General features: G+C 38.0%; 1 protein-coding gene across 1 annotated transcript; it reads left to right on the top strand.

Moving 5' to 3' along the window:
* The first annotated feature begins 1,832 nt into the window (after positions 1-1,832).
* On the top strand, positions 1,833-10,828 carry FBXO47 (F-box protein 47). Its single transcript, XM_049800323.1, has 10 exons — positions 1,833-2,013; positions 2,427-2,597; positions 5,397-5,473; positions 6,021-6,098; positions 7,203-7,311; positions 7,771-7,947; positions 8,536-8,682; positions 9,290-9,432; positions 9,844-10,003; positions 10,710-10,828. The coding sequence occupies exons 1-10, from the start codon at positions 1,833-1,835 to the stop codon at positions 10,826-10,828; spliced, it is 1,362 nt and encodes a 453-aa protein (XP_049656280.1).
* Positions 10,829-11,494: the final 666 nt, after the last annotated feature.

Here is an 11,494-nt window from a genome sequence, read left to right as displayed (position 1 = left end):
ATATAACACAATTGCAGACCCAAGGTAAGATTTCCAAAAAACACTTAAAGATGCCATAAATCCTTACCGTACAGTCCTGCTAAAGACAGTAAGGGGAGCAGGAGAGGAAAAGAAAGTATCATAGCATTGCAACTTTATTTCTAAGGTATGAAGCAGAAATATGCATCAGATTTAGCATGTCTTGAGCAAAGTTTAGTGGTGCCCTGTTTATAAACAGGAGTGGAGCTGCTTTCTATATTGTACACAAGAAATTTACATTGTCTTGAATCCACGGTTGTGTGTATAAAATTTCCACTGACTTCAGACTTTGCTTTCTTTGCTTCTAGAAGATAAACAGTTTTTTCATATAACCATATGTTTATTTATAGGTGGTTTCTTGATTGTTCTTAAAGGTGTTACATCAATTTTCTGTCTCTTGCCTGAGCAGCGTAAAAGCCTGACACTAATTTTAGCAGCAGTTACATTTGCTCATGAGCCTTGTGAAAGTTTAAACTATAAGCTTCTTTAGTTAGCTAGAATTACACCATACCTAAATTAAAACTGCTTCCAGCGAAGTATAACTTCCTTAAATGTACAATGCAAACTCTATCCAGCACACAGCACAAGTCAGCCAAACCCATTTGTAACACTGTTAATGAAATGCCCCATATTCTTTCAGTTGTCAGTACAAACAGTGCTTCCATTGTGGACGTGGTAATTCTGCTCAGTGGCATATTAGAGAGGTCTGGCTTGCGTGCTTTCGTAATAAATATGAAGGATGTTTGGAACTTGTTTTCTGTAATTTTTGTAAATTTTTAATCTTTGAAACAATGAGTTCTATTCTCTCAGTGTATTTCCCACTGATGGTAACTGGGATGTTGCACTGCAGCTTGGATGGGTTCCAGTTATATTACTACCAGTGCTGCCAGCTCTTGTAATTATACTGCAGCACTCATTCTCCTTGGCAATTTCCCTGAAGCTTCAGCTGCTGGAATCAAGAAATAATGTGAAAAATCTCAGTTAAAAAAAAAATTAAAAAAATTAAGAGGTAGTGAGTCACTAACTGTCATTGTTGCCCAACAATGTGAAGTATACCTATTCTAGAGACTCAGAAACCAGAAGGCAAATCAAAAGAACATATTTACTGATCTTTTAAAGCTCATTACTTTTCAGACCCTCATGATTTTGGGAAAGCCTGGGTCACTGAATTTTTTTCACATAGTAATACTGTATCATTTATTTTTATACCACACATATAGTCATTATATAAAATTAAGCCACGTATCAATTTAAATGCTGCAGGGAAAACTGGTTTGAAGCATCACTTTGTTACTTTTAATCTTTTTTTTGGTCATACACAAGCATGTGTATAAGTAGTTATCACTCTAAAACAATCAAGTAACGTGACAACCATTTCAATAACATCCCTATAACTTTTTCATACTCTGTTGAATAATTAGTGTAACAAGGTAAAAGAATGTTGTTAATTACTGTAGCTTATACCATCGCATATACTTCCTCAAGAGTTTCCTTTTAGAACTATTTTCCTAACTTTCTGATGTCCCACTCATGTGGTGTCCCCCAGTGCTTTTATCTTTTCCTCCTCTATGGTCAGCTGAATACTCTATTCTCTGAGACATGGAATTAGAAAATTATTTAGTAAATTGCATGTCATCGCACTAAATTCAAACAAAAAATTATCCTACGCATGTGACAAGATTTTCACACTACAGCACTATGTCTACAATGAAGTGATTTCCTCTTAGCCTAGTTTTGGGCATAGTATTTTTCTCCGCAGAAAATAGGATTTTCATATTTTCTCCCCAGGTTAAATTTATGGGACTAACAGAACAATGACATCCACTCCAGGGACCAGCTACACCTCAACTCCAAACCAGAAATACAGATGCCGTAACCGTCGCTCCAGACAGCGCTGCAACACCTTGGACGCAGATTCCCAATCTCTGTCAACACTTGGGTATTTTCAAACCCTTCCATTAGAGATCTTTCAAATGGTATTGAATTATCTTTCAGGTGAGAATCTGATAAGAAAGGTATTACTTCCGATATATGAAAATTACCACAAAAGTTTTCTATTTAGAAAAAAAAAAGATTTAAAATGTTTTAGCTAGTTGAAATAATTTATGTGACTTATTCTCTGAATTTTCAGCTTTTATGTATGAAGAACCAAATGACCAAAATTTAAATGATAATTACAAACTATTTGAAGTGGTTTCTGCCTATTATGTGTGAAAAGTATTCCTTAGATCTCTTAATTTCTAATTACTACAGTTTGTTGGCAAAGGAGATAAACAGTAATTAAATTTTGTTTTATTTGTAAATCTTATTTCTTGGCCTATTTTTGAAGTAAGATAAAGTTATTGACTAGTGATCAGCATTTTTCTTGCAGTAAAGATTTACAAGTATACTGGGTTTTGCTTTTTCAGTGAAGGATATCAGCATGCTGAGCATGGTGTCAAAAACCATCAGCAACCGCCTTGTTAATTACATCTCAACCCCATCAGGAAACCGAAGGCTCTTATTGCAAGACTTTCATAACCTTGAGCTACCTGGCAAGAGAGAAGGATCCTATATTTTAGAGCACTACAAATCTCTAGGTGATCCTTTAATGCAAATGGTAACAATTAGAGGAGAACCAAGCTCAGTTAAAAGGTTTCTTCTGTTATATGCATCGATCGGTAAAATGCTGAGGGTATGGCCCAAATCATTTGTGCAGCTCCCTCGGAAAGTAAAGTTCCTCCCCATGCCAAATAGCCCACTCAAATACCATTAACTGGCAGGGGGAGGTGGGAGGAGTTACCTGAAATGATTCCAAAACCTCATAGTTATGGAAAAAATAATGTATGTTCTGCCTCCTCTATGTTTATTTTTTCCTATTAAATGGCAAGCAGAGGCTGGGCAGAGGATCAGTTCTCAGTAGTAGGTGGTTCCAAATTTAGTTTGTTTGGACACCACCACTGGAAACTGCAGCAGAAACCAAGACGCCCAGGCCCCACACTAGCTGAAGGAATTTGGCTGTTCAGACTGCCTTCATGTATCCTTTGGAGTAGCTCACATTCCTCAGTCTGGGAAATGTAGCCGCAGTGCTTAAACCTAGCCTAATTTTCTAAAGTGACCAACAACAGTTGCCATCAGAAAGACTGCTCCATAGTCTACTTGAGATGTATTGCAGATCACATTCCACTTCCTAGAAAAGAAGTAGGCTTGTCACAAAAATGTTATCACAGTTGTCAGTGACTAGCATTCTCCTTGGCAGCTTTGTGACCAAGATGGGCATGAAGAACACGTCTTCCTCTCGCTCTTAGCTTAAGGGCAATGTGAAAATGCCTGCACTTTTTGCTGTCGTGGTATACTGTATGCTAACCAAACCTTTTCTGGGTGAAAAGATTCACTTGTTCTTTCTTTCAGCTGCTCAGACCACTTGTAGCATAGTGTAATAGAAATCTAGATCAACATGGGTTCAGTGGTAATGAGGAGTGCTGTACAGCCTCAAATTAAAAATTGTTTGCTTTTTAACTTTTCTGCTGATTTTTAAAACACATTGATTCTAATTCATTCTAAAGTGTTCTCTCAGAAAAGCAAATTAAATTAAAACATAATTTGATCCATATCTATTTACTATTACCCATCTGATTAAAAAAAAGCATTGCTTATTTGACAGAGAAATAAAATGATGTCATGGTTAGATGCAGAATTATAAGTATGGTTTGAACTTAAGACATTACATGAAGACATACACAAGGTAAAGGAACACTGTTAAAGTCATTTAGACCAAAGACCTCCTATTGTAAGCAATCCGTGTAGGTTGTGAGGTATCTTAAAATAATTGTAGCATTTTATTTTTTAAATGAAGCCTGAAACCCTACAATTCTTAAAAAAAAAATAAAATTCATTTGGGCTTTGTAGTAACGACATACAAAATGGCAACTTGTTATTTAAAGGTAGGTGTGAACCCATCACTACAGTAGGCCTAATAGTAAAAACATGACATATTCAAAATATGAAGATCATTGGCAATATCTGTGTCATCAGTGGAAGGCTCAAGAGAACATTTTTGTTAAGAGGTCAGTTGCAAAATCAATATTTACTTTACAGCAGGAAAGACTATACTCAATGGGAAAAATTCATTCCTGTTCAGAGAGCCTGAACAGGGTCTACATATTACATAAATCTCACTTAAACTCAGAAGGGTCTGGCTCCACTCAAGTCCGTGGTAAAATCTTCCAGTACTTGTAATGGCACAGAATTTCAGTCATTGTTTAAAATGGACTCAAGCTATAAATGGTCATGGCACTGTCCTTCCACACAGGGGGGATTTTGCCGTACAAAACCAGGAGCAGTACTTTTTGCTCAACCCTTTTTACTCAACATAATTTTTCCCCACATTGATGGCTGTATTCTGATTTGCAGTTACACAGTCTGAACAGTTTCAACAATTCTTCAGGGAGTTCTCTCCAAAGTCTAACCTAGTCAATAGAAAATTGACTTGACTGAGCTTTGGACCATGTCCAAGGTTGATGAATAAATTATGTCTGTCACGTAGGAATGCTAACACACTTCTAAATATGGAAAGAGTCAATTTAGAACTACAGTAAATGCATGAAGTTATGTATTTTTGCGGAGACTGACAAATCAGGAAAAAAAGGTTCCTTTTTTTTTTTCTCCAGTAAAGTACATACTTTTCTGTGGATTTCTTGACTAATTAACAAACGATATATATATATATTTTATTCTGGTACGTGTTTTTGAAGACCAAGTTGTTAACCCGTTTTCTATCAGTAGTGGAAAAAAAAAATGCTGCTTAACAAACAGCTGTTCCACACTATAATGAACTCCAGACTTTGACATCCTAAACACATACCATTTCAGTCCTGTATAGGAAAATAATTTTACCTCTTAGCTATGTTTTACATTAACACAGTTTAGAATATTTTCTTTTTAGAGCATGCGGCTATCTTGAAAAAATTTTGGAAGCTCGGCTTTCCATGATGTAAGGGGAAAACCAGTGTTCCCCAGGGTGCAGTTAAAAGAGGTGCAACAAGTAACATTTATTTCCAATATTTTTAACAGCTGTAATTCTAAAACCAATATAGTAATGTTAATAGGGCTCCAACTGTGACTAACAGGGACTTTAAAACAACACAATAAACAAGTTATGGCATAGGAAGCCTACATACTGCCTGACAACATTTCTTTAGTAAAAGATGTCCCTGCTACAAAAGCATACACCCCTTCTCCAAAGCACAGACTACTATTTGCTGGTCTCTTCACCTTGCAGCAGCAGCCATTTTTCACTGGTGTGTGAATGCATATGATGTGAATGCTTAAGCTAATTCAGTAATGTATGTGCCATGTACGTACACTCATAGTCGTGTATGTATTCGTTTTGTTCACAGGATTGTTGCTTAAAAGATGCACACTTCTATTGCCTACAAAAGATAGGCTAAAGTATATACACAAGATTCTCTCAGAAGTAAGTTCCTGTTCCTTTCACTAGTGTTTCGAATTGTCCCTTGCACTTACAATACCATCTGTAAGGCAATTTCTAGTTGAATTATGCCTTTTATTGTCCCTTTGCTGGAGTTTATTACTACTGTGTAATTTATTGATTTGAAATCGGTTTCTTTTTAATAACAATAGAAAAGCCTAAGCCAGCACATTGAACACAAGGCTGTCCTACTGAGATTTCATATTCCCAGATCAGTGGTTTTCAACTTTTCTTGTTTGTGGACCACTAGAAATTTTGCAGTGGAAGAGCACAGCTCTTAATAGAAATTTTACTCTCCTGAAAACAGGGTTGCTCTTCTTAAAGACCTTTTGCACACCCACTTGACCACGGTTTAGAACTTAATGCTAAGCTGTAACATTGGTACTATAACTTGTTTCCTTGTACAATAAGGGAAGGGAATTCTGAATCTCTCTAATCAGTATGGATGTACACAAGTAGTACAGAGAATTTTCAATCACAGGAATTAGTTTATGGTCAGTTAAGATAAATTACTAGTGTTTTGCACTTGCAGGTTTCCTGTTTTAAACTTAATGGTTGTCCAAGTCCTTTGCATTGTTTAGGATTACAGTGCTATGGGGTATTTTTACAGGTACAGTATCTTTATGGAGAGAAGGCAAGTATCACAAATATAAAAGAAAATTAAGGTAGTTTTCTAAATTAATCTGTGTTTTTGCAAGATATTTAGAAGTATAAGATAGTTTTGAGCCTTGGGGGGTGGGGGGAGGTATTTATTCACACAGTTCTCTGAATTTCCTTTCTGGTTATTAAAGTTGCTGATTTGACTCTTGAGAATTCCTTGGTCTGGATTTCACTACCAACCAGCCTGGATTTTGATTAGCGATTTATTTTCTAAGAAGACATGGGAGAAGGGGAGCATTTTATTACACAGCTTTGAATTCACAAACCAAGAGCAGAGGTGGTTTAGTTTAAAAGTAAACGGCTATACACATCATATGCTAGAATATTTTTGTTAGGTTGTGGTAGCTTAAAATTAATAATAAAAAAAAAATCAGTGTCAAATGAATTAGTTCAGCAATCCACTGTTTATTTACTGTAATGACTACTGTGATTGCAAATATGCAGTAAAACACTAAGGGTAGGACCTTTTTAACACTACTTGAGACGTTCGATTGTGCAGTGTTAGAATTGCCATAATGGAGGCTTTACTGGAGAGTAACTTTGATTAGAAAAATACAGAAACAAAATCTCTCTTAGAAGAACAGGCATTTTGAGCACATTTTAAATGCATTTAAGTCTTAGAAACTTGTGCATACAGGTGTTGTACACATATGCAGCATTAAAGTATTTGGTAATACAAAAAATGTGATTATCTTCCTGTGATTAAGAGTTACAGGTAATTATTTGAGCTGGGACAATTGTCTTTGTAGCAAATACCTTCGTGTACTTTCCTGCGTAACGTACAAAAATAAGATCTCGGCCCTGAATGTGGAACATCATTAGCAGCTTTTGATTCTGGGCTGCATTAAGCTTAAGTACAACCTCTGCCATAAGGTACAGATAATGGTTTCCCTACACTCATCAGGCATCACACTCCAGGTATGACACCTTCCCTCTCTGTTTTTCTGATAAATTGCAGGACAGATTATATTTATCTAATATGAGAAATGTCACTGTGATCTAAATCTATGGCTCAATCTGTTCATTTTTACCCCCTTTCTTTTGTAATCTTCAGATCCTAACAGCAGGCTGGGATGAACTAGAGTGTCACCGAGTTTTTAACTTCCTCTGTGAGCTGAGCAATTTACCCCGTAAAGTACAGACAGTTGTCAGCAGCAAACCGGGTAATCATCAAAGCAGACAAAAGTCCTACAAAATCAAAATGCGCTATCATGGAGAAGTCAGAAAATGGATCTTGATTACTGCAAACAAAATGTGTCTAGAATTGAGAATGTTTTAGCTCAGCTAAGCCTTGTAGCACCAATCCTTTCCTGACTCTCATGTACGTTCTGTTAGCTCCAATATTATGCAGAAAGTGGGCATTCTAAAGCAAATACTTGGCCTTCATATAGATGAATACAGCTTTTTTTTCTTCACCATAGTTTCTATGGCCTGAATTAGTGCAACATATCTAAAAGAACCAGACTTGGGAAGTAACAGCTGAGAATTTAATTAAATCCCCCTAGATGTTCTTGGGCAGGTTTAAGAAAATCCTTCTTTCTCTTCCTATTAAAAAAAAAAAAATATCATCTGTATTGCATGAGGCTTGATGGATTTATAATATCTACATTCTTTTACCCCAGGAAGTGCCCGAAAGTTAGAGCTGCGGATAAGGTTATACTGTCGTAGCGTCTTGTTGAACCACTGGATTCATCGAAGTGATTCTGCATTTTGGTTGACTCGTATTTTAAAGCCATGGCCCATGGTCAATCAAGCTCGCCTGCTGTATATCATCTTTGGGCCAGTGTCCTCTCTTGATGGCGAGTAGTCTGAGGGGTTAATTTTCAAAGTTTGTTCCCTGAGAATGAGATTTCCTTGCAGGATGCAGCATTTCTGAAAGCTGAGCTTTATACAAATAAAATGTAATCATATTGCCTAGAAAAAAAAAAAATCATTCTGCTTAACCAGACCTCACTAACATACATATATATACATATACATATCTATATATATATATATATATAAAGGTTACAATTCAAATTAAGAAATTGCACTTCTGTTCCTCTATTCTCCCCTGCTTAGGGTAGGCTTAGCTTGAATGCACCTCAAAGAAGCATGTGTTTCCCTGAAGAAAAGCATGCTCTCTCCCTTAATTATTAGACCCGGGTTTCTTTAAATCGCCCTTTGATTCATGCTGCAACTACCACTGTCCCTACTAAAATAACAGATGGACAAAAAAAAAAATCTCACTGTCACAAAGACTCGGTTGTGTTACCTGAATTCCCCTCCTCCGACTTTGCTGTAAGGCCCAGTTTAGCACCTACCTTGTTTAAAAAAAAAAAAAAAAAAAAAAAAAAAAAAAAATTACTTTGTCACTTAATAGCAGTTGTGATTAATATATTGCTCAGGACATGTGGTTTGGCAGAAAATGATAGAAGGACCAACAGATGAGACCAGTCTGAAAGGTCTAGCAGATGCAATTAAACTGCTGTATGATACAGAAGCTAGAGAATGGACAGCAGATGATGTTATCAGTCTTGTGGATGAGCTGTCAGGTGTGTTTTTGCCTTTATCATTAATCCGTAGGATTATATGCTCATGTCCTCCAAATTTGGTAATAAGTGTGTTTCAGACACACAGGTGCCTTGGGAAACTGACTGCAATATTCCTCGCAGTAGCTGTGGCATAACTGGAAAAGTCATTACACTTGGGAGCCTGGCAGTAGCTGAGGATGAGAGAAACCCAGCACTGCTTACAAATTCAAGCTGCCTTTCCCCATTGTGAAATATTTTAAGAATCCATGCAGACCTTTAAAATTCAAGTCTTGTCTAGCTATTATTAAGGAAACGTTGTCCAAGCTGTGTAAGCTGAAAACACAGTGTTTGCTCAAGCCAAAATTCTGCTGAACAATGTTAATGGCTACACTGAAAGTTAGTTTTGGGTGAGATTACATCACAGAAGCTATCGTGAAGAGCTCTAACTGTACTGCCAGTAAGAATTGCTTATATGACTTCATTGCTGCAATTGTATTCCAGAGGGTATCCCCTCACAAATTCTGGTTAGCTATCAAAGCCAACAATTCATAAATTCAAGAATAGTTATTGTTGCACTCCTTTCTTTTTGTTCAAAGATCACTAAAATACTCTCTATTTTATTACAAAGTTGTTCCCCGGGAGTGGCTCATGGAGAACAACGCTCGCCTTCTGATTCTGAGTGGAAACAACATTTGCTTCACTTTCATGGCCAGTAAAGCTGTGAATGGGAGAGCCGTTGAGTTAGCCAGATTCACAGTCTTCCTGGCTTTGGTAAGTACTACTGAACAGAGCAGTGTCAGGCCTTTCATCTCTACCCCCAGATTTGCTTTCTCAGACTTGAAAGCTGTTTCCCCATCTACTCCTACAAACCAGGAGTAAGTCCAGCCAGAGGCATGGTACTCTTCCACCCTCTCGTCCCTGTCCAGCACATCTCTGCAAGCAAGCAAGCCTGTCCTTGAGGAGAAGTACCACTAGCAAAAGGTTGAGAAGTTCCTCTATTAGCAAGCCAACAACAAGAACAACCTCTATGTCCTCGTAACAAACCCTAATTTTCCAGGCCATGGCTGCAACCGATTCAGTCATTCATTAGAATCAATAGTTAATACTAAGATTTAATCTTGCCTTTTATAGAATTGTACTCATCATGAAAAGTGTGTTTCTAATATTTCCTGTGTATGTCAGGTCTGTGAGAAGGACCTGTACTGCATGGACTGGGCAGTAAAAATGATGCAGAAGGTCTGCAAAGTTTTCAGCACTCCAGGGGAGAGAAACAACTTTCTGCAGTGTGTGGAGAATGCCTTCGCTCACATGATCATGGACATGCTACAGGCAGTACTGTCCGGTAAGCACGTGGCTCGGTGAGCCAGGACGAGCTCTTGAATCAGGAGCTAGCACTGACCGAGGCATTCAGCAACACAGCGTGGCATCGCAGCCTGTCGTCCTTCCCTCTCTCACCAGGCAGAAAAATACCGGAGTGCCTGAAGTTTTTTGATAACATAAAATAAACAATCAAGTGTCATAATTGGGAGAGACATATATTTAAACTTGTCTCTCTTGTCCAAGAGATTCTTAGTGCCATGGATGGTGAAACCAACGGTCTTTTAAAATAGGTCCCACCAGAGCGTTGGACCTGAGGTCCTTTTGGGCCGTGTCTAAGCACAGGCTCTGAGCAGCTGCCAGCCAGCCTGTTCAACTCAACAAGCTGCAGTTGCTCCCTGTCCACAGCTTGTCAGCCTTGATAAGGCCTTGAGAGTGATTATGATGGCAAGCTGTAAAGATGAACGGCCTGCTCAGTTAGGACAGATTTTTGTCTTAACGCACAATTGTTCTTGTCTGTCTCTGGACAAGCTGGCGAAGGAATTTTGGAGAGAGTCTCCTGTGTTATTTCACAGCTGTCCTGCCATCAGGTGCAGTAGCTGATGCCTCATAAATCTAAGTGGAGGCTGCTGATTCAGCCTCTGCTGAAAAACTGAATGAGCAAGATTTATCTTCAAATAAGTAATTTCGTTTCACTAATCATTTTAAAATGTTTTCCTTTGGCCTGGTAGGGGATCATGATGAAGAAGACAGCAGCTTTTTGAATTTGTTTCACCTCGTAAATGCACAAGCGAACTTCCATAAAGAAATCCTGTACCTGACCATGAGAAGCAACAGCAACACCATTTGACGCTCTGAATTTTACCAACTCTTGCTCTTCTCCTGCTGGATTTATTATTTTTTTTTTAAAGAACATTTGCAAAGCAGAGTCCAATTATTTCTCAAATTTCCATTCCAGTAAGAGCTGGAGTGGCAGCAGGAGAAGCTAGTGACATACATGTCAGACCAGCTGAATGAGCTCATGGAACGACTGGGGACCGCTAAGCATTTGCAATGGAGTTCTGTGCGTTTTGCTCCTCTGAGGCTGCTTTAAGACACACTGAGGAAGCAGGCTGGGGGCCTCCGTTTGGGAACACGAGCCGCATTCTTTTCCCACTGTGTATGTTTGCATACACAATAAAAATGACATGGTTTTCATATTTGATGTGCATACACAAATTGGAGAATGTTATCTTAGTTCAGAACCAAAAACATTTTGATCTTTTAATTTTGTTTTCTCTTGGGAATCGGAAGAGAAAGAGACAGACATAATTAGAGAAGCACAGCTACATTTTTCCAGTTTGCCAGGGTCTCTCTCACTAACTCTTACATTCTGCGACAGAAGTATTGCACATCCAGTTTAGCAGAAAGAGGTGATTCCTGAAAGCAATTTAACTGCTTTGATCAAGCGAGGCAATTTTATCCCCTCAAACTACAGGTGCCTTTTAACCATAAAGCAGAAGAAACTCCAAATCCC

This window comes from Accipiter gentilis, chromosome 5, assembly GCF_929443795.1.
Source record: "Accipiter gentilis chromosome 5, bAccGen1.1, whole genome shotgun sequence".
Taxonomy (NCBI): Eukaryota; Metazoa; Chordata; class Aves; order Accipitriformes; family Accipitridae; genus Astur; species Astur gentilis.
This window is presented reverse-complemented; position numbering and strand designations above follow the sequence as displayed.

Excerpts from the sequence above, each read along its gene's own strand:
- FBXO47 (XM_049800323.1), top strand. The coding sequence starts at position 1,833 with ATGACATCCACTCCAGGGACCAGCTACACCTCAACTCCAAACCAGAAA. Across the intron at positions 5,474-6,020 it reads TACACAAGATTCTCTCAGAA|GTTTCCTGTTTTAAACTTAA; the intron begins GTAAGTTCCTGT and ends TTGCACTTGCAG. Across the intron at positions 6,099-7,202 it reads GCTATGGGGTATTTTTACAG|ATCCTAACAGCAGGCTGGGA; the intron begins GTACAGTATCTT and ends TGTAATCTTCAG.